We start from the raw sequence: 19443 nt of genomic DNA on the forward strand, positions 1-19443 counted from the left end.
ACACCCCGGAAGGGGCACTACATGATGTGTATTAGAGGGGGGACATATGGCTATATTGGCAGTAGCTCACTGGTATAATACTTTGCTTTGACTTGTGGTAGTGTGGCATAAGTATTTTGGATTTCTCTGGCCTGTATTAACATAGCCAATGTAGGGAAGGATTCTGCAGGTTCTCTGTTCTACACTTGTAGAAAAGGAGATTTTTTAAAGGCACTAATGGGAATTTGGCAACCAACTCCAATTACTTTCAATGGGAAATGGGCATGTGACTCCTTAGGGTGCTTTTGAAAATCCCAAGACTGCCTTGCATCTTGCATATGAGCAGTTTAACCCAGATTGTAATGTTTGTGTACTACAAACAGTGTATATTTTAGTGCTGAAAATTACTTTCTCATCTAATACCTCCCCCTGTCTATGCCAGTTTCCTCATCCGTAAAATGGGAATTAGACTACTTGCCTGTCTTCTTCACAGGGGTATTGTGAATTTAATTAATATTAATAAAGCATCTTGGGAGCCAAATAATTTAAGATTAAAAAAGAGCTAGCCATATGAATAGCCAATCAAAAAAAAGCCAGAGTTATAAGCAGTGACAATAAAAGTTTTGGAAGCCATATTAAGCCTTACATTGCAGGTCTTAAACCAATCTCTATTAGAGATCAGGATGAGATGTAAGTGGGGAGAGCAGAACAGATTATCCCATATATGCTTACTGCAGGTTTCTTATGCCATCCTCTGAAGCATCTGGTTCTGGCCACTGTCAGAGATAAAATCTTGGGACAGATGGACTGCTGATCTGATCCAGTATGACAATTTCTACATTTCCTATGAGCCTCAGGTATACTGCAAGTGCAAAATGTTCGAGAATCAAAGGGAAACAGGTATTTAATTAAAAATGTTAGAGATTCTTATGGTGGCTCAGAATACTATGAAATAAAGATAGTGAAACTGCAAACTTAGGATATTGAAGCCTGTTTTTGCTAAGGACTGTCCTTTGAGTTCAATGTTTACAGAATCTATTTTGGATCCAGATAATATATCCAGCCCAAGCAAAATGAAAATACATGCAGGAAAGTAAGGTCCTGATCCTGCAAAGAGCTCCACTTAATTTAATGCAAGTCAAGGAGAGGTCTTAGCATTAAGTTTGGTTCGTATGTTTCCTTTGCATATGGTGGTTACATAATGTCTATCTTTTGTCACAGGTCCATAATATACACCATGTTATATGCAAGTGGTCTGAAAGTGGCTTTTTGCTTATAAAGACATAAATTATAAATCCCTGTGAGTGTTATTCATATTTCCAAGCTTGATGTTTTAGAAAATTGAATCTCTTGTTTTGTCAATAACTCTTGTTTGGTTTTAAAAGCAAACAGTATATAAAAATGTACAAATAAACCCAGAAAAAAATCATAACTACTCACAAATTTATTCCAGATAGACAAACCTGCTGTGTGCAATAGAAATGCTGTACACACAGAATAGAACAGGCAGTTCTTGGCACTGCAAGTTCAACATATTCTCCAAGATATAAACGCAGTGCAAACTTCTGTGTAGTAATGTATGAACAAAACCTACGGTAGTACAGTGCAGAGCAAGTAAGTCTGAGTTGTCAGGTGAAACAATTTAATCTAGTGCCTGGCTGGAAAAGTCAAGCTATGAAAGAAGCTTTATGCTTTGTCAGTTTCACACATATTTTATCCCCCTCCATTGTGAAAATGTTTTCCCATAAGTACTACCTGTTGTATAAAGTCCTAACAGACATTCTAAGTATGGAGCTATTGTACAACTTAATAATTATCCTCCATGTGGACTCAAGCAAAAGTTAAATATCTAAGAATCTGGAAATACTAATGGACCAGATCCTGTGAAGAACATTGAAATCAAATGTGAGTTGAGGGGACTCAGCACCTGGGAGTGGTTGAGCCCAAACTGGGTGTCAGGGAATGTAACCTATTAAAATTATCTGATAGTTTAGCCTAGCAGTTTTTACACTTTTTACTGTTACAGAGTGGGATTACTTCAGAGGGACTGATAGACTACCTTTCATATATTGTCTCTAGTGCTGCAGCTGTTTATTTTTATTGATTGTGGTACTTGCTATTGTTATAAACTTGGGAAACACTCAGATACTATAGTGATGGGGTGTGCATTTAAGTAACTATATAAAAAGATCCTAGTTCTAACATCAAGAGGACATAATACAATTACATAGATTTTATGTAAAAATGGATTCATAAAAGACCAAATTCATATATTGTGTTATTAGATGCAAATTCACTACAATCAGTGGAGAAGCACTTTGTTTATTCTGGGTCTGAATTTGACCCAAAGTGCCAAATTTGGTCCAATTGAAAAAAAATTGGAGCCCAAACGATTTCCCTCTAGATTTCAATAAAAAATAGTTCCATTCAGCTCAGTCTATGGCTTTTCCCACATCCAGAGAGACACATTGTTTTCTTGCAGTTGAACTGAGCATATGATATGGAGTGGAGTCCCTTTCTTTTGTCTGGCAAAAAACATTTCCCTGGAACCTAACCTCCCTATTTACATTAATTCTTATGGAGAAACTGGATTCGCTTAACATCATTTGGCTTAAAGTAGCATTTTTCAGGAACATAATTACAACATTAAGTGAGGAGTTACTTTACCAGTATATGTACTATATCACTGAACACCATAGCAGGAAACATAATCACAGAACACCCCAGCAGTAAACATGCTAACACAACCCACAGTATATTTGTGAACAGGAAATTATATACAGCAGCAGTAAAGTCACATAGGTAAGTAGTATTTTGGGGCTTTTGTTTCCATGCACTGTGTTGTAGCGAGCAATGTTGTTGTTTGTACATATTCCCCAAAGTTTATGCACAGAGATGCCTCCTTGCTGAAGGCACAATCCCCTCTTTGTTATCCCGCATAGCTGTTATTCCTGTCTCTTCTGATCAACTGTTACAAGTCGCATGCAAACTGCCACAGAACCTTTGGATTACAACAGTCCATCTGATTCTCAAAAGGCCTAGTGATGATTGAACCTGGTGCATATGCTAAGCAAAAAGCTCTCAACCATACATATAACTGTTTTCATCACTTCATACTGACTCAACAGACATTCCAGGCGTCCGAATGACACACAGACCGAGTGATAATCCTGGGAGATTTGTGCGGGTGGCAAATAAGGGGTATTTGCTGCATGATGGGCTATGCATATTTGGGGTGAGTGTGTGTGCTGGTTGTGTTATGGTGTGGGTGGTTTTGAAGAACTGTAGCAGCTGGGCTAAGTAATCAGCCATCTGTGCAGTCTCCCTCATATGACCAATGAAACTGTTGCATACAAATAGGCTGTAGAGTAAGGTGATTGGTTGAGTTACCTCTGCTATCACAATAGTCTAAGGCTCTGGCATGGCATAGATGCATGATATAAGTGCTGGAGTGCTTTGATTTGTATTCTTTTGGAATAAGGCTGTTTATTCAATATTCTTTTAAGCAATTGGCCCTGTGTTGTATCATCTTAATACAGAGAGAACATTTGTACTTATTTTTCTTTCTTTTTATATAAAGCTTTCTTTTAAGACCTGTTGGAGTTTTTCTTTACTTCAGGGAAATTGAGTCTGTACTCACCAGGGAATTGGTGGGAGGAAGAAATCAAGGGGAGATTTGTGTGTTGGATTGCTAGCCTGACTTTGCATTCCCTCTGGGGGAATAGGAAAGTACTTTTTGTTTCCAGGATTGGGAACAGAGAGGGAGATTCACTCTGTTTGGATTCACAGAGCTTGTGTCTGTGTATCTCTCCAGGAGCATCTGGAGGGGGGAAGGGAAAAAGGATTATTTCCCTTTGTTGTGAGACTCAAGGGACTTGGGTCTTGGGGTCCCCAGGGAAGGTTTTTCAGAGGGACCAGAGTGCCCCAAAACACTCTAATTTTTTGGGTGGTGGCAGCAGGTACCAGGTCCAAGCTGGTAACTAAGCTTGGAGGTTTTCATGCTAACCCCCATATTTTGGACGCTAAGGTCCAAATCTGGGACTAAGGTTATTACATGGAGCTGCTGTACATTGCAAAGGTATAATTCATTAAGTCAAAATGGCTGAGAATGTAAAAGTTAGACTGTAACAGACTGCAAAATCCAGTGATGATTTAACCTGGTAGTATTCTGGACAAAAAGAGCCTCAGCTATGCTTGTAGCTGCTTCTGTTGCTTTATGCTGACTGTATAGACATAATAGGCTTCAAGTGATAACACAGAGTGAGATTCCTGGACTCTTATTATATAGATGATACAAAACACGTCCAAATACTCTGTAGAAGCTACAAAATGATGGTGAAGGTGTTTTTGTTTTTTTTTAATTATGAGGCAGGCACAGCATGTACTTTTGTCCAGTCAAGGGTCACCTTGGCAATTTGCTAGGAGCCCAAGGGACTCACCACATTTATATATATTGACCAGATTGCAGCCACACTCATCTGCAGGGCATATAATAGGCCCTGCTCTGGTGCAGAGGCCGTTCAGATCAAAATAGAACATGGCACATTGAGGCCTGCAGTCTCCCTAGACTGCACCCTTATTACACAGATAAGGGAAGCTATAGGCCATATTGTAGAACTGAAGGGGCTGCACTTCTGCCTCAGGTTATAAGAACTTCAGCAAATAGCCCTTATAATTCTATTTACTCTTCTCTTTTCTCCCCCTACAGAAGTAACAAACCTGCAATTTATTTTCAACACAGGTTTCCTATTCATCTCTACCATGCATGACCTCAGAGGGGCACTTTAAAAATAGTTATTATTATTCTATCTTGTATTTTCTGTGAGCATGGGTCAGCTCATCTCACTAATATAGAAGTATTTGTAAAATCAGACATCAGTGTAGGAAGCAGATGTTCTAGGTTCCTTCTCACACCCTAAAGGCAAGTAAGAAATTCACTGCTCTATCACAAAATGGGCTTAATCTGCAGCAAGGAAGAGTTAGGTTAGATATTAGGAAAAACCTTTGTAACTATAAGGGTAGTTAAGCTCTGCAATGGTCTTCCAGGGGAGGTTGTGGAGTCCCTGTCATTGAAGCTTTTAAAAACAAGTTGGACAATCACCTGTCAGGGAGGGTCTAGGTTTACCTGGTCCTCCCACAGTGCAGGGGACTGGACTTGATGACTTTTCATGGTCTTTCCCAGCCCTACATTTCTATGGTTCAATGAAAATTACAAGAAACCACTTTCATTTTGGAAGATTAAGAAGCAACCTGGACACCTATAAACAAGTGTAAAAACTCCGATGAAGTTAAGAAGCCCGCTGGTGCGCATATAAACAGATAAGAAACTTCTTACATCCAATAAATTAAGAAGCCACCCTAGCTATAAGGACTGCCTTTCTGTAAGCAAGAAGCTGCCCATTCCCTTTATAAGCAGTTAAGGAGTCTGATACCCCATAAGCAGGATAAAACCTCCTTCTGTCTCATAAGTAAGAACTCCTTCATTACCTTCCCCCTTAAGCAGATGTCATGCCCCCTTAACAGACGGGATGGAATGTTGGAGTCAGAAAGTGCCATTGCAGTTGGAAATCTATTTAATATCAGTACAGATGGAATGCTGGGATCAGAAGGTTCAGTGACAGTTGGAGCCTGGCACATGGACTGTCCTCAGAATATTGGGCTCCTGAAGTCCTATCCCAAGAGACAGGCAAAATCTGATTGTCTTGGACAATATTAGGAAATTCCACTCAGCCAATGTGATTGTAGATGGGCCAAGAGGAAATTTTAAGAGGCTCCTGTTTCTGTTGGGAAACAATAGTCATGGTGGAGTCTCCATCACAGACAACTTTTAAATCACAGTTGGATGTTTTTCCTAAGAGATCTGCTCTAGGAATTATTTTGGGGAAGTTCTATGGCCTGTATTATACAGGAGGTCCGACTGGATTATTATAATGTCCTTTCCAGCCTGGGAATCTATAAATGACATGGCAGATAGTTTTCCCCCATATGGAGCACTCTTCTCTGATGAGAAACAAAATATATTAGTGATGGCAAATGGCAGACAAGTGACCACTAAGCATGAGGGACCAACACAGAAAAATGAAGCTTTTCCAGATGCAAATCATTCTGCCAAAAACCAAAGGGAGACAAGAATGTGTAATTAATTTAATGTCAAAACACGTATAGAAAGCAATTTATCGGTGGCAAAAGGAATTAATGGAATGCTGGTTTCAAAGAAATGCAAGCAATAGAAAACAATCTCACAGCACATACAAAGGTGGCAATATGTTCCCCAAAACATCACAGGTAGCATGGGCTTTTCTTTCAGCTGTTCAGCACTACTGCACAGCTACTTTGAATCAATCAGTGTAACTATCTAGTGTGATTTATTTACAGCAACTCAGCTCCCCAGTAAGAGTAAAATGACTGCCCCACTGGGTAACTGATTTTTATGGTGGAGTATAAGGAAATAAGGGGAACAATGAGACAGGCAAATCATCATACAAACAGAAAATCGTTTAGTGACTCCTATATGTTGTTATGCATAAGGATCAGATTCTCTTATGACACATGCTTAGCAGACACATACAAATCGAACAAAAGGCAGCGAACACTCATGTCTGTGCAATGATTGCCTCTGCCTCTGTGATCCAGAAAAGGCTGGCATTTATTCAAGTAACCAGTGCCTGGGGGTTCCTAGTGGGGCCAACCCAGGCGTGGTATTTAGCAATATACCCCCCCGCGGAGGTAGGGCGGCTTTAGATGCATTGTGGTACTTCACAAAGCTAGGGAGCCTAGCCTGCTCTAGAAACCAGCTAAAACCTCCCCTTGCTCCTAATGACCCGCCTGTGCCTCTTACCCCCTTTCTTGTTAGCCCCATAGGTGCTTGAAGATTTCCGCCTGACCAAATTAGGATCCCTAAGCGGTGTTTCTGCTCCCTCCCCCGGCGAGAGGAAACCCCGCTTTGCCCCCACCCCCAAGTAAAGCAAATGACCTCGCTACCCTGTTCCCGCCCAGCAGTCAGAGCGCCCTCCGCTGGCTTCTCTCCCCACCCGCACATGCAGGGCCCAGGGGTGGATCCGGCGTGGGGGAGCCTCACACAGCACCGCTCTGACAGAGACTATGGAGGGCAGATTCCCTCCCTCCGCGTCAGCACTTCCTGCGCCCCTGCTTCCGTGTCAGTGGTACAGTCCTCTGGTTCCTTGCCTCACTCCCACCTCTCCGCCACCCCTGGTGGTAGAGTCTGATTTGGCTCAGCTGCATCCGGCTCCTTTCCCTTCCGCGGCAATGGTATCGCCCGGTAACAGGAGCAGACGCAGGAATAGGTAGTAGCTGCCGCCCAAGCCTCCCCCCGCGTCTCCAGCACAGTGGTAGAGGCCGGTGTCGCTTGTCGGCAGCCCCCGCCGCCTCAGTCGGATCCAGCCGCTGTTGTCGTGGGCGCCTCGTTCGTATCTCCCTTCTGCGGGCTAGTGTATGAGTGACTTATAATCCTGAGTCCGCCATGTCAACTCCGGCCCGGAGGCGCCTCATGCGGGACTTCAAGAGGTAACGAGCCCGCTGGCTAAGGGGCCCGCGCCTCTACCGGGAAAGGAGGGGGCAGGCTAACATGGCGGCGGGATAGGGAGCGCTACGCTGATTGCGTAACGCAGGGCCACGCTGTCTGGCTGCGGGTTATGCGGCTTGCTCACGACAGTGGAGCTACCCGCTGGGGTACGGCTATTGCGCAGCTCACCGGGGTGGGGGAGGGGAGTTACTCGCTCCCTACGCTACTTGCGTCCTTCGCTGAGGGGAGGGCTACGGCGAGGGCGGGGGGAAGCCGTGGGCGGGGTTAGTGACGAGGTGTCCCACGTACGGTCTGTATCTCTGCCCCGCAGGTTGCAGGAGGATCCCCCGGCCGGGGTGAGCGGGGCCCCTTCCGAGAACAACATCATGGTGTGGAACGCGGTCATCTTCGGGTGAGGCAGGGGAGCCGGGCGGGGGGGGACTCGCACACTCGGGGAGGAAGCGTGGGGCTGGGGCCGAACCCGCGTGCCCCACAGCTTCCCAGACTTCCACCATAGCCCCGCATGTGGCCGCCAAAAGGGAGTTTTGTGTCTGTGCCCATCTGTCCCCTGCGAACGTCAGGGCAGTCTCCGTGCGTAGCCATGGGATCTGTTACCTGGAGGAGCGCCCCCCACTTTGTGAATGTTAAGTTGGGGCCTTTGATCCCCTCCCCAATAGCCTTAGGAAAAGGGAGACCTCTTCCTACACACACGTGTGCCTCCCTTCCCCCATTTCCCGTCTATGCACTCTTTGGGAATACAGATTGGGAGGGTCCAGGTCCACTTCTCTCCCTATGATTGAAATCCCTTGCACCCATGCACATAATTCCCCACCCCCACCCCTGTTACAGATTTAGAAGCAGGGCACTTTTGTCTGTAAATTTGTGAAACACTTTAAAGCCTTTTTCTGTGGTGGGGAGGAACCAAAGTAAAGGGGGTGTGTGGTGGAATGACTCTATTTATTTATTTTCCAGGCCTGAGGGGACCCCCTTTGAAGATGGTAAGTATGGTTAAAATCCTGCCCTTGTCTGTTCTTATCTGTGTGTGTAAAGGATTAAACTATGAAAGTTTGACACAATCTCAAAATGTTACTCTCCTGGGTCCTTGCAACAGGTTTAGATTAGATATTTTGCTCTCCTAATGATAATTCTGTACAAGTCAGGAGAACGTGCTATCAGTTGAGATTCACCTGGCAGATTTGAAAGCAGAACTTGGCTCTTAAAATTGATATTTAGCTTTGTTCCATCCCTGACCCTTGGAATGTTCCCTCCTTCCCTTTCCTTTTCCAAAAAAGTCTGAACTTTTTTGAAAATTTATAATCTGGTTACCATCTCATTGCACAAAAACAAATGCAGATCAGCATGCAGTCTTCAGCTGTGTTTTGTCCTTAGTCTAGTCACAGCACTGTTATAATTTGTTAGCATTTCTATCATAACCCTGGGTTATTTTTTCAGGTGATTTTCATGCTTGAAATGTAAATGGTCAACCTAGTTTGTGTTAAACAAAAAAGGGTACATATTGGATGCTCTTCTAAGCTTATAGGGTGTTAGGAAAATTCAAACTTGTGTATGTCAGGACAGTGCTTCACTGGATCTTCTATCACAATGCCTTTAATACATGAAGTGATCTTTTTCATCCCATGATATGCAAAAGCTAGGCTCTATTCATAAATGGCTACTCTGCCCTTGACTTTAAATTTCCTTGCTTTAGTCAACTTAAAAGGACACCAACTTGAAATTTAGTCAGTTTTAAGAGTTAAGGTAGGTTCAAATAATAAACTTACCGCTAAGAACCTATGCCAATTTCTGTGGCTTTATTATCTCTGAAAATGTTTTCACTTCACTGATGCTGTATGAAAGACCAGTACACATAGTGGAAACTCACTAGACATGAAATACTGTCAAATCAGCTAAGCAAATGAACTGAAAACAGTGGTACACTCTAACGGTACGATCAGTGCAGGACTCTAATTGTTCTTGGTTCTCATGCTGAAAGCCTATGGCAAACTCTAGCTCTTAATGCTTCTGAGGGCTTGTCTACATCAGAAAGTTGCAGCGCTGGTGAGGGAGTTACAGCGCTGCAACTTTGAAGGTGTACACATCTGCAGGGCACCACCAGCGCTGCAACTCCCTGTTTGCAGCGCTGGCCGTACTCCCGTTTTGTCTCGGGTGTAGAGGATCCAGCGCTGGTGATCCAGCGCTGGTAATCCAATGTAGACACTTACCAGCGCTTTTCTTGACCTCCGTGGAAGGAGGAAGCCTCTGGTAATCAAGCTGGTCTCCTTTCCCGGTTTGCTCTCTCGTTCCCGGAGCCCAGAGCAAGCAGGTCTCCTTCCCTGCGGTTTGCTGGGTGGCTCCGGGAACGCGAGAGCAAACCGCGGCGAAGCGGGTCTCCTTTCCCGGTTTGCTCTCTCGTTCCCGGAGCCCCGAGCAAGCAGGTCTCCTTCCCTGCGGTTTGCTGGGTGGCTCCGGGAACGAGAGAGCAAACCGCGGCGAAGCGGGTCTCCTTTCCCGGTTTGCTCTCTCGTTCCCGGAGCCCCGAGCAAGCAGGTCTCCTTCCCTGCGGTTTGCTGGGTGGCTCCGGGAACGAGAGAGCAAACCGCGGCGAAGCGGGTCTCCTTTCCCGGTTTGCTCTCGCGTTCCCCGAACCGCCGAGCAAGCAGGTCTCCTTCCCTGCGGTTTGCAGGGGGGTTCGCGGAACGCGAGAGCAAACCGCGGCGAAGCTGGTCTCCTTTCCCGGTTTGCTCTCGCGTTCCCGGAACCCCCCTTGAAGCCGCCCAACAGCGCTGCAGTGTGGCCACATCTAACACCACTTGCAGCGCTGGTTGCTGTAAGTGTGGCCACTCTGCAGCGCTGGCCCTATACAGCTGTACTAATACAGCTGTAACAACCAGCGCTGCAAAACTTTAGATGTAGACATGGCCTGACTCTCTGAGGACACCTTGCAGGCCAGGTTGAGGCTTTGTCTTACTGAGCATGCTTTAACTTTCCAGTACCTCAGACCCCAACAGTATTTCAGCCACTTCCTTTTTATCCTTGATCTGTCAAGAAGCTCATCCCAGGAGCTGCCTCAGTTTTAATTGTGCCTTAGTTTGGAGGCTGGATATCCTTTTTTCTTTTCTTTTTCTGCAGTGCTTGTTGCTAGGGATCTCCTCTCAATTTATGAAACTGTTTAAGGCCAGATAAACTCCCTTTTGCCTCCTTGAGCTTGGTATGCTAATGTTACCAGAACTGCTCAGAGGCCCAGGTTCTTGGTGCACTGTCTCTAATGGAATGGGTTAATACCTGGGGGTTTCTCTCCTCTGTATCTCCCGCAGATTGAAACATTGGAGTCTCCTCCTCCTAGCTCTATGGCTCAGTGTCAGAGTACCTGACAAGTTTAGTTGCTAAGGACTTTTGGCATCAGTATTCCCACTGGTATGTTGAAGGTGGTAGAACAGCTTTTTGGAAGTATTGTGCTTGGATCTAGACCTGGGGCTGAGTGGGTTCTGGCATTACTTGGGACTGGTGCTCATTCACTGTGTGTGCTTTTAAGTGTCGTCGTGCTGATATCCTAGCACTTTGGGAGCTTTAGCAGAGCGTATAGTCTTGGCACCGTCTCTTCACCTTGGTGCCTGCTGGATTGTTCCTTGGAAGGTACTCTGGCACTGGTGCCCACTGGGATTCCCATCTCATACTTGAGTCAGGAGTAACAGCATCTTTACTAATTTTTCCTGACTGCAGCGTGTGGGAAATAGTCTTTTTAAATTTAATATCTTGGGACACACCAGCATATATTTACTTCCTGCAGCACAGAAATGTTGGTGCTGATATCTCCAGGTACTACTAGGGTAGCTAAGTGGTGCCTTTATCTTGTGTTCTACCTCTCACCTAAAGTTAGTGTAGTGGTGTTTAGTTTCTTACACCCATTCTGGCTTAGTAAGACCTGAGTCTAAGAATGCTTTCTTCAGTAATACTGGACTATTAGTGGTCTGGCAGCTCATTGCAGCACCTCTTTTACCAGCAACAGACGGCCAGACTTAATTTTAGGCATCAAACCAGTCTGAATGTTTTTGTCTTGGTTGGAGTATGTGATACCTCATTAGGAATACATTTTTCCCAGAGGACAGCTGTCTCTCGCTATCCACAAGGAGGAAAGAGGTGGGGTCACTAATGGATCTCTCTTTTTCACCTAAACTACAGACTCTGGTAATGGTAGGAAAAAAACTGGTTGAGCCAGAGACATCTCAGTTTGCTAGGGACGGAAGTGTTTAACTTTCTGCTGGAACCGTACAGCAAAAACCTTGGCTATGCTAAGGAGAGAGACAAATGGTTCATCTTGTACTGGTTCAGACGGGTACAGTTCTTAACTGTACTACAGATACCATCGGTCTGAATGTGGCCAGGAGTGATCACTCAGAACCAGGCCACCTCACTCTGTTCAGACTTAAGCTGCTCCATCTGAATTTTTGGGTCCTGTCTAGAGGAAGCTTTATAAGCATGTGGTCTCTAATTAAATGACCTTCAAGAAGCCAGGATGGCTTATTTGTACACTGACAAGATTTCAAGTGTGGAAGTAGGCCCATGTAGACTAGTTTACTTCACATAAGTACCTGACTCTCTCCTTTGCCTGTCCTGAGTAATTTAATAACTCTTCAGGTTTGTCTGGCAGCTATTCATGAACTAGTCAAAGGTATATCAGTGTCTCCACAGCCTTTTTCCTCTGAGCTCATGCAGGGGTTGGTACTTTTAAATCCCATATTAAAAACCAGAGTGTCTGGGACTAATGTGGTTGTGACAAAGTTGATGCATTTCTTTTGGATCACTCACTATTTGTAAGCCCAAGATTTTTGGTGTCGGATCACTTCCTGGCGACAGTGTTAGCTGGCAAAGTGAGATTTGGGGTTTAGTGACTAACTCTGTAGAATCTGGTGCATGGTGGATTAAATTGGTGCTGCAAGAATCTCAGAAGATCTCATCCAACATAGTGAGAATTCCATTTACAGGATCTGTTGTCCTGCCTGCATCCTTTCTGTGTTTATATACCTCTGGTGAGGCCCTTCTCTGGATGCCCGACTTCAAAGGTCCTTGGTGGCTTATGTGAGGTGCACTGAACCTTATAGGTCCATCCAGTTTTTCGTTCCGTTGCCATGTGAGGTAATACAAATCATGTTTAGTGGTGGTCTGCACTGCTCATTATTGTAGCTGACTTAGCCACCCTTAGTTCACCCATGAACTTGGAAGTCATGTCAAGGTAGTCTCATCCTAGGCAATGCATCATCTATTGCTTGCCTCAGGAGATTAAGTTGTTGGCCCTTGAAAGAGGACCATGCATCTGCCTTACCATATGTTTATAAGACTGTTGCATAAGCTACCATCTTATTCTTTTTCTTATGTTTCTTCCCCTTATTATTCAGAGTATGGTCTGCAGAACGACGTTTATTTTGTTCATGTAGCCTTTAAATATGAGTGACTTGCAGTCTGAGTCATGAAAACTTCAGAGTGGTAATGTGTCTTTAGTTAGGCCAAACAATGAAACTTCTATGAGAGGCTATGAAAATATTTTCAGGTAGAACCAGAGATAAATGAGTGCACTGAGAAAGGCTCACAATAACTAAATAAATGCATTTTTGATTTACAACAGGCTTGTTTGAGTAACTAAACTCACTATGTTAAGCAGGACATCAGGGTGCCTTTTTTCCTCAACAGCCTGGCAGTAGGATCTGTTTAAAATGGGTTTTGATATTGTTTCTTCTTGGCTGATTGGCATCTCCACTCTCTCTTTACATTCTCGCCACTGTTCTAGAATAATGCTAGTCATTTCTTAGAGATGTATTTTGAGAACCCCTTGATGTTTGTCATAGGCACACCATTTGTGGTAGCTTGTGCTCATTTTTCAGCCAGATGCTTACCCATTTTGTGATCTGTTTGCTGCCCAAACAGTCTATAAGAAGTGTTGCTTGTAGTAGAGTTGGCAATCCAGCTTGATTCTCCTTCCTAAACCTCAAATCAAGAGCATTAGGAATGGAACACCACTAAAAAGCATTGTGTGTTGATGTTACTATTTAACAAGGTCTATCTTCTGCTTGTGGACACAAATGAGACTTCATTACTTTCCTTTCCTAGGATGAGCAATATCTAAACAGCTAGACAGGGTAATGTTGGAATTGATTCCCTAATGATGTCAGTTTTGTGTAGTATAGCCTAGATTCCCAGTAATTGTAAAAATGTATATGTAATTCCATAAATTAAAAATACATCATGTCATACTAACATCTGAGCTTTAAATGGCATTGGAATCAAGATGCTGCTTTTTATAACCAGCCTGTGTACAGAAAGTGCAAGATCAGGAAATTACTCTCTCCATCACTGCACTTCAAGGGTTTTGGGTTTCTGTGCACTTGCCACCTGCATATTAGAAACACAACTAATGCTGCTGTTTTATAGGAACAAGCTACAGGCATCCTACCATGCTAGTTCTGCTGACCTCTGACAGAAGGGAAAGGAGCTGACATAAAAATACTCCTTGGCTCTCCCTTGATGCTTGAAGATTTCTAGAACAGCTAACATTTGGCTAAAAACACTCTTCCCATTTGGCAAATACCATTTAAATGTGTACAAATTAATACTAATAAAAACTAGTATAATGTCTGAGTATACATGAATTTTTTTTTAAAAGCTCTCTGGATCTAAATAGATTATCATTGAGCGGGAAGAAGGTGCATTACAAGAAAAGTAAAATTGCAGAGTTTCCCTTAATCATGGCAACCGGTTGTACATGCTAACCTGACACTGATAGATGGTACAAGGATATCTCTCAGATACATGAGACTTCCATTGTAAAGAGGGTATTTTTTTAGCTTCGTATGTTGTTTTTGGCTGTTTTAACCTCTTTCTGTATACTACACAATGTCTGGTTTTTTTGATTTGATGGACCAAGGACAGTACTGTAAAAAAGGCTCAGTGTATTTACTTCCAAGTGATTGGCATTCCTAGAGTTCATCACTCACTCAGTCCTATTTGAATTTTTGCTAGCACTCACGATACGTGGGACTGTGCTTGTCTGCAGCTTAGCTGACTGACTTATTTTCCCAGGTCATCATAGCTTTAGGAGAGAGACAAAAATAGCCTGTATGAGCAGAAGCTATGTTAAGGTGGTTGGGTTCAAAGGATTTAACCATCTCAATTCTTGTGGCTCATGTTAACGCGTTTTTAAGGGGCACAAGTTTTGGTAGTCTCAAGCCATACAGAGTTGCTCTGATTACACCAAATGGCTGGCAGATAGTTGACTCTCCAAAACTTTTTCATATTGGCTCCTCAAGGCAGATTGTCTACTTGCGGAATCCATGGTAATATTGCAGAAAGGTTCCACACCACTTGATGTCCAAGGGAAGTCACAAGTGCATTAGGCTTCTAGAAATGTGATTTCTAAAAAATATTACAAGCATCAAGCTTAAAAAAAAAAAAGTCCAATTATGTATTGTTGGGAATGGAACATTAGGAATCTGTTTTGCAGGGAAGAGCAATCTTGACTTGCATAAACATCTGGATGCATAAAAAACGGTTGTTTAAGAGGTATTATAAAGAGAACTAGATCTTTGGAAGGATACTGAGGATGGACTTATTTCCTCACCTAAAATTTCTGAATAGTCTGACTAGGACAGTTCTGCATAAGAGAATAATGGCGAATATTATTCTCTTATCGGGAGAGGCTGCTCAAAATATGAGGCATTGTCTAGGATTTAGAGCAGAGGAATGGTGGAGCTGAACAGCTTGAATTCTATTTCCAACTTTGTGTGTGACGTTGGGATAACACATTGGACCTCTCTATAAATGCAGGATACTTGCCCATCCCTTGTGAAGCATATAGATGTCCTTGAACAAAAAGTTATTTATAATTTTCTCTTTCAACTCCAGGAACTTTCAAACTTACAATAGAATTCACAGAAGAATATCCAAATAAGCCACCTACTGTTAGATTTGTCTCTAAAATGTTTCATCCAAATGGTAAGTACCCATATAAGATGCAATCATTCTGTGGTTTGTGGCTTATTACAGCACTTACAGTAAGGGATAATGCTTGCTAATTAGACAGTGTAGTCTTTTTATAAACTTTTGTTTTTATGTAACAAGTGAACTAGCTCTCATTCTGATACAGGAGGGAGCAGGGATTGGACATGTCTCAAGTAGTACTCAGAGTAGTGTGTGTACACACTCCCTTGATTCACAACTCTTATGGAGCATGTGAATCCCTTAGGCTCCCATGTTATTTGGCTACTGTATTTCTGGTTAAACATCTTTTGCTCAGGGAATTCCTCTGGCTTTGAGGACAAAGAGGCCTTCCACACTGAGAGATGGGGAGGGAAGGGAATCGTGTTGGTTTACACAAAGTCTGGTTAATTCAGTTAACCAGAATGAGTAGACTCTTACATGAACATTATCCTTGTTTTAAAAACACAAATGCTTGAGGTCACAGCATTCCATTTTATGACTTTACTACATAGATTTCCCTTTTTGAAAGAGGGGGAAAAAAAAACTCAGTGGGATCGTCTTTGTCCTCTTGTGCCCTCATGCAAAATAATCTTTGTAAATACATGTTAACATTTACAGGCATAACTGTGCTCTTAAAGTTTACATTAATCACTTGAGCTGAATTTGACCTTTTTCTGTGGAACATGTCTCTCTCAACAGCTCTGTCTATGCTTCAGTACGATGGTGGCTTATAACATCAGATGCATTCAGAAATGTGGCTTGTACAATCAAAGCTAGCTAGATCTTTTCTCTGTTTCAGTGGCTGCCTTCAGGAGTGGATATTTCAATTCAATGTCAGATTGCATTCCTTAATCTATGCTTGCTTCCAGCTGTAGCTACTGACTAACAATATGGCATTGTGGCCTGCATAACTCTTCTAATTCCAAAGGCTTTTCATTAAACATTTGCTGGGTACATGAATAAAAATAGAACCACCATAAAACTTTCATGTTTAGTTGCTAACAAGGTATGGATCAAATGCACTATTGGTGGTGGGGGTTCCTTAAATTAGTGAGTGGAAAGACCACCTTTAAACAATTTCTTGCTTCTCTGTTCCTTGTTTAGTTACTAGAGTCACCTGCATGAAAACAATTGTTGCTTCAAAGTAAACTTGTTTCTGTTACTTAATCCTTGCTTGAAGTAGTGTGGTAGAGACCTCTTCATAGCCCCTTGTGAGGTCACAATGGAGCGAGTCAGGGAAGAAAGTTTGGTGTTGTGTGTGTTTGTTTTTTGTTTTTTTTTTTTTGAATAAGCATCTAAAAATATTACATAATTTCTAGGCAACTCTCCTTAGCAACAAGTCTGACTTTTTTTCCTCAAGAGATTGGGGATCATATTTTTCTGTTGATAACAGATATAAACTCTGTAAGGCTTGTGACTGTCATTAACTTGTTCTAATGTATGTTTCACTATTTAGGTTTCTGAAGATTGAGTAATGCTGGCAAAAATTTGGTGTGGCACTTCTGTTTTTTTGTTGTGTTTTTTTTTTTAAACCCTATCTTCAGTGTTATCACACCTTATATTGCTGTTATACAACAATTTTTTTTAACCCCTCTTCTAGTCTACGCAGATGGTAGTATATGTCTGGATATTCTTCAGAATCGTTGGAGTCCTACCTATGATGTGTCCTCCATCTTAACATCCATACAGGTAAAATGACTTCCCAGCATTTATTGTAATCCTAGACATGCATGTAAAGTTGCTGTGACAAATTTCAGTTAATGGTGAAAATCTGGTCATGAGCACAGTTTAAAGTTTTCACCACAAATTATTACCATTCTGCTTTCTTTATGTTAAGAACAAGCAACAAACTTAAACAGTCTAATGCAGGGGTAGGCAATAAGTGGAGTTTGGGCCAAATCCAAACCACCAGATTCAAAAGGATCTGGTGTACGTCAGATTATTTACTCTGTGTTATATTTTCCCTGGATTCTGGACCTTGACACACAATTGATTACCCTTGCTAATGATTCTAATCAATTACAGGGAGTCTTTTGATGGAGGGCTGGTAGGGAGAGAGTTAAGTACCAACTGACAGTTATGTTCATCAGGTCTTACATTAGGTGCTTGGTTATTTGAATCTAATTGGGGAAGGTTAAACCCGGGGAGAGACTTTAGAACCTATAATGGGAATGGTGTTACAGTAACAAACACTGGTTACATATTTCATATGTCTCATGTGAAAGATGAGGATTTAATACACCTCTACCCTGATATAATGCTGTTCTCGGGAACCAAAAAAATCTTACTGCATTATAGGTGAAACCACGTTATATTGAACTTTCTTTGATCTGCCAGAGCGCGCAGCCCCGTCCCCCGAGTGCTGCTCTACTGCATTATACCCAAATGTGTGTTAAAGCGGGGTACAGGTGTATCTGTAATAATACCAAATAACCCAGAATACACTGCAGTATCTTGTGGTTACACTGCTTGAGTAGAGTGAGCAGGAGGAACACATGACATAATTTTTTTTTAACTAATTACTGGAAATAAGTTTTCAAGTGTTTTACCTAGAAAACTGACAGGATTTTTTGTTTTGTTTAATAGTCTCTGTTGGATGAGCCGAATCCCAACAGTCCAGCAAACAGTCAAGCAGCTCAACTATACCAAGAGAATAAGCGGGAATATGAAAAACGGGTTTCTGCAATAGTAGAACAGAGTTGGCGTGATTGTTGACCCTGGATGATGCAAATGAACACTCTGGTGATGAGGAAAATATATATGAAGTGTCTGAGTCATCTTCCTCCTAGCATCATTGCATTTACTTTGAACGCAAACTAGCTGTTGTGCTGTTGCCACTCTCCCTTGCTGAAGCTTCCCTTCCTTGGACATCAGAAAGCACCCATTTTGAAGTCAAATGTACTGTACGTGGGTTACTTGCAAAATTACTGAATTCATTTTTTGTGGTCCCTCTTCTCCAGTCTTAGGGCAGTATTGTGCATTTCTGTAGTGTACACTAAGCTTTTAATTGTAATTGTGTTATACACAGTGATGCTTATGTGTAGCTTGATAAAAGGGATGTTTATATACGTATATACATTTTTAACTGATATTACTAGAGTGCTGATCTGTCCAGGCTGGTCACTTACCTCTACTGTTGGTTTTAGACCCCACTGCATTTGTAAGTACTGCAGGAAGAATTAACCTTTTTCCCTAGTCTTACTGGGTTGTCAACTGTTTAGAAATACAAAACAATTGATTCTGATCCAACTAATCAAATAGTGGAAAATGGGAGATAGTGGCTACTTCTGCACTTCAGGTGTAAGAGAAGGTATGATTACTGTTATGGTACTTGAGGTGACATGCAAAGTACCTCCTTTTTATTTACAGAAATAGGGTTTTAAAGGATATGCCTATGAGGATATTGATGAAATAGGTTACTTTAGTCCTCTCAGTGAGGCACTGACTGGATATACCCATATGAGCTGTTGTACTTAAGTTCAAAATCTTGTTAACTTTGCTATTTTGAGTATTAAAAAAAAGTAGGAAAAAACAAAATGCATCAAAGCTGGGATATCATGTTCATTAGTACTTGATTCCCTTGCAACAGTGAAAACATCTCCAGCATACAACACTCTAGTGGAAAGTGAGTTAAGAATGGTGAGAGGGGGCACTTGAGGCTGTGCAGTTCCTGCTCTTTGTAAATTACTAGTGGGGGTACTGTGTGTGAGAGCAACAGCTACGTGCCTGTTTGTTTTCACCCCATTTAATGAAAATATCTTTCCAAGTTTGAAAAGGTATAGTGAGTTTGGATTTACATTCTTTTGGAGGTGGTACCTTTTTAAACAGCAGTGTGGGATGAGACCTAAACTGTCCCCATGTCTTATGTGCACATTGGTCTGTTGAAGTATAACTTTGCATAAGTAACCCATGTAAGAAACTGTACATTTTTCAAAACTTGTAAATAAAAGTGTAACCTTATATCCTTTATTGTA

General features: G+C 42.3%; 1 protein-coding gene across 1 annotated transcript; it reads left to right on the forward strand.

Annotated features, from left to right (window-relative positions):
* The first annotated feature begins 7200 nt into the window (after nucleotides 1-7200).
* Nucleotides 7201-19436, forward strand: UBE2A (ubiquitin conjugating enzyme E2 A). The gene is made up of 6 exons (XM_050964561.1): nucleotides 7201-7503; nucleotides 7833-7913; nucleotides 8474-8499; nucleotides 15395-15484; nucleotides 17070-17158; nucleotides 18056-19436. Exons 1-6 carry the CDS (start codon nucleotides 7460-7462, stop codon nucleotides 18182-18184), a joined length of 459 nt encoding a protein of 152 aa, XP_050820518.1. The 5' UTR covers nucleotides 7201-7459; the 3' UTR covers nucleotides 18185-19436.
* Nucleotides 19437-19443: the final 7 nt, after the last annotated feature.

This window comes from Gopherus flavomarginatus, chromosome 8, assembly GCF_025201925.1.
Source record: "Gopherus flavomarginatus isolate rGopFla2 chromosome 8, rGopFla2.mat.asm, whole genome shotgun sequence".
In the NCBI taxonomy this organism is placed as follows: Eukaryota; Metazoa; Chordata; order Testudines; family Testudinidae; genus Gopherus; species Gopherus flavomarginatus.

Excerpts from the sequence above, each read along its gene's own strand:
- UBE2A (XM_050964561.1), top strand. The coding sequence starts at position 7,460 with ATGTCAACTCCGGCCCGGAGGCGCCTCATGCGGGACTTCAAGAG. Across the intron at positions 8,500-15,394 it reads GGGGACCCCCTTTGAAGATG|GAACTTTCAAACTTACAATA; the intron begins GTAAGTATGGTT and ends TTTCAACTCCAG. Across the intron at positions 17,159-18,055 it reads CCATCTTAACATCCATACAG|TCTCTGTTGGATGAGCCGAA; the intron begins GTAAAATGACTT and ends TTTGTTTAATAG.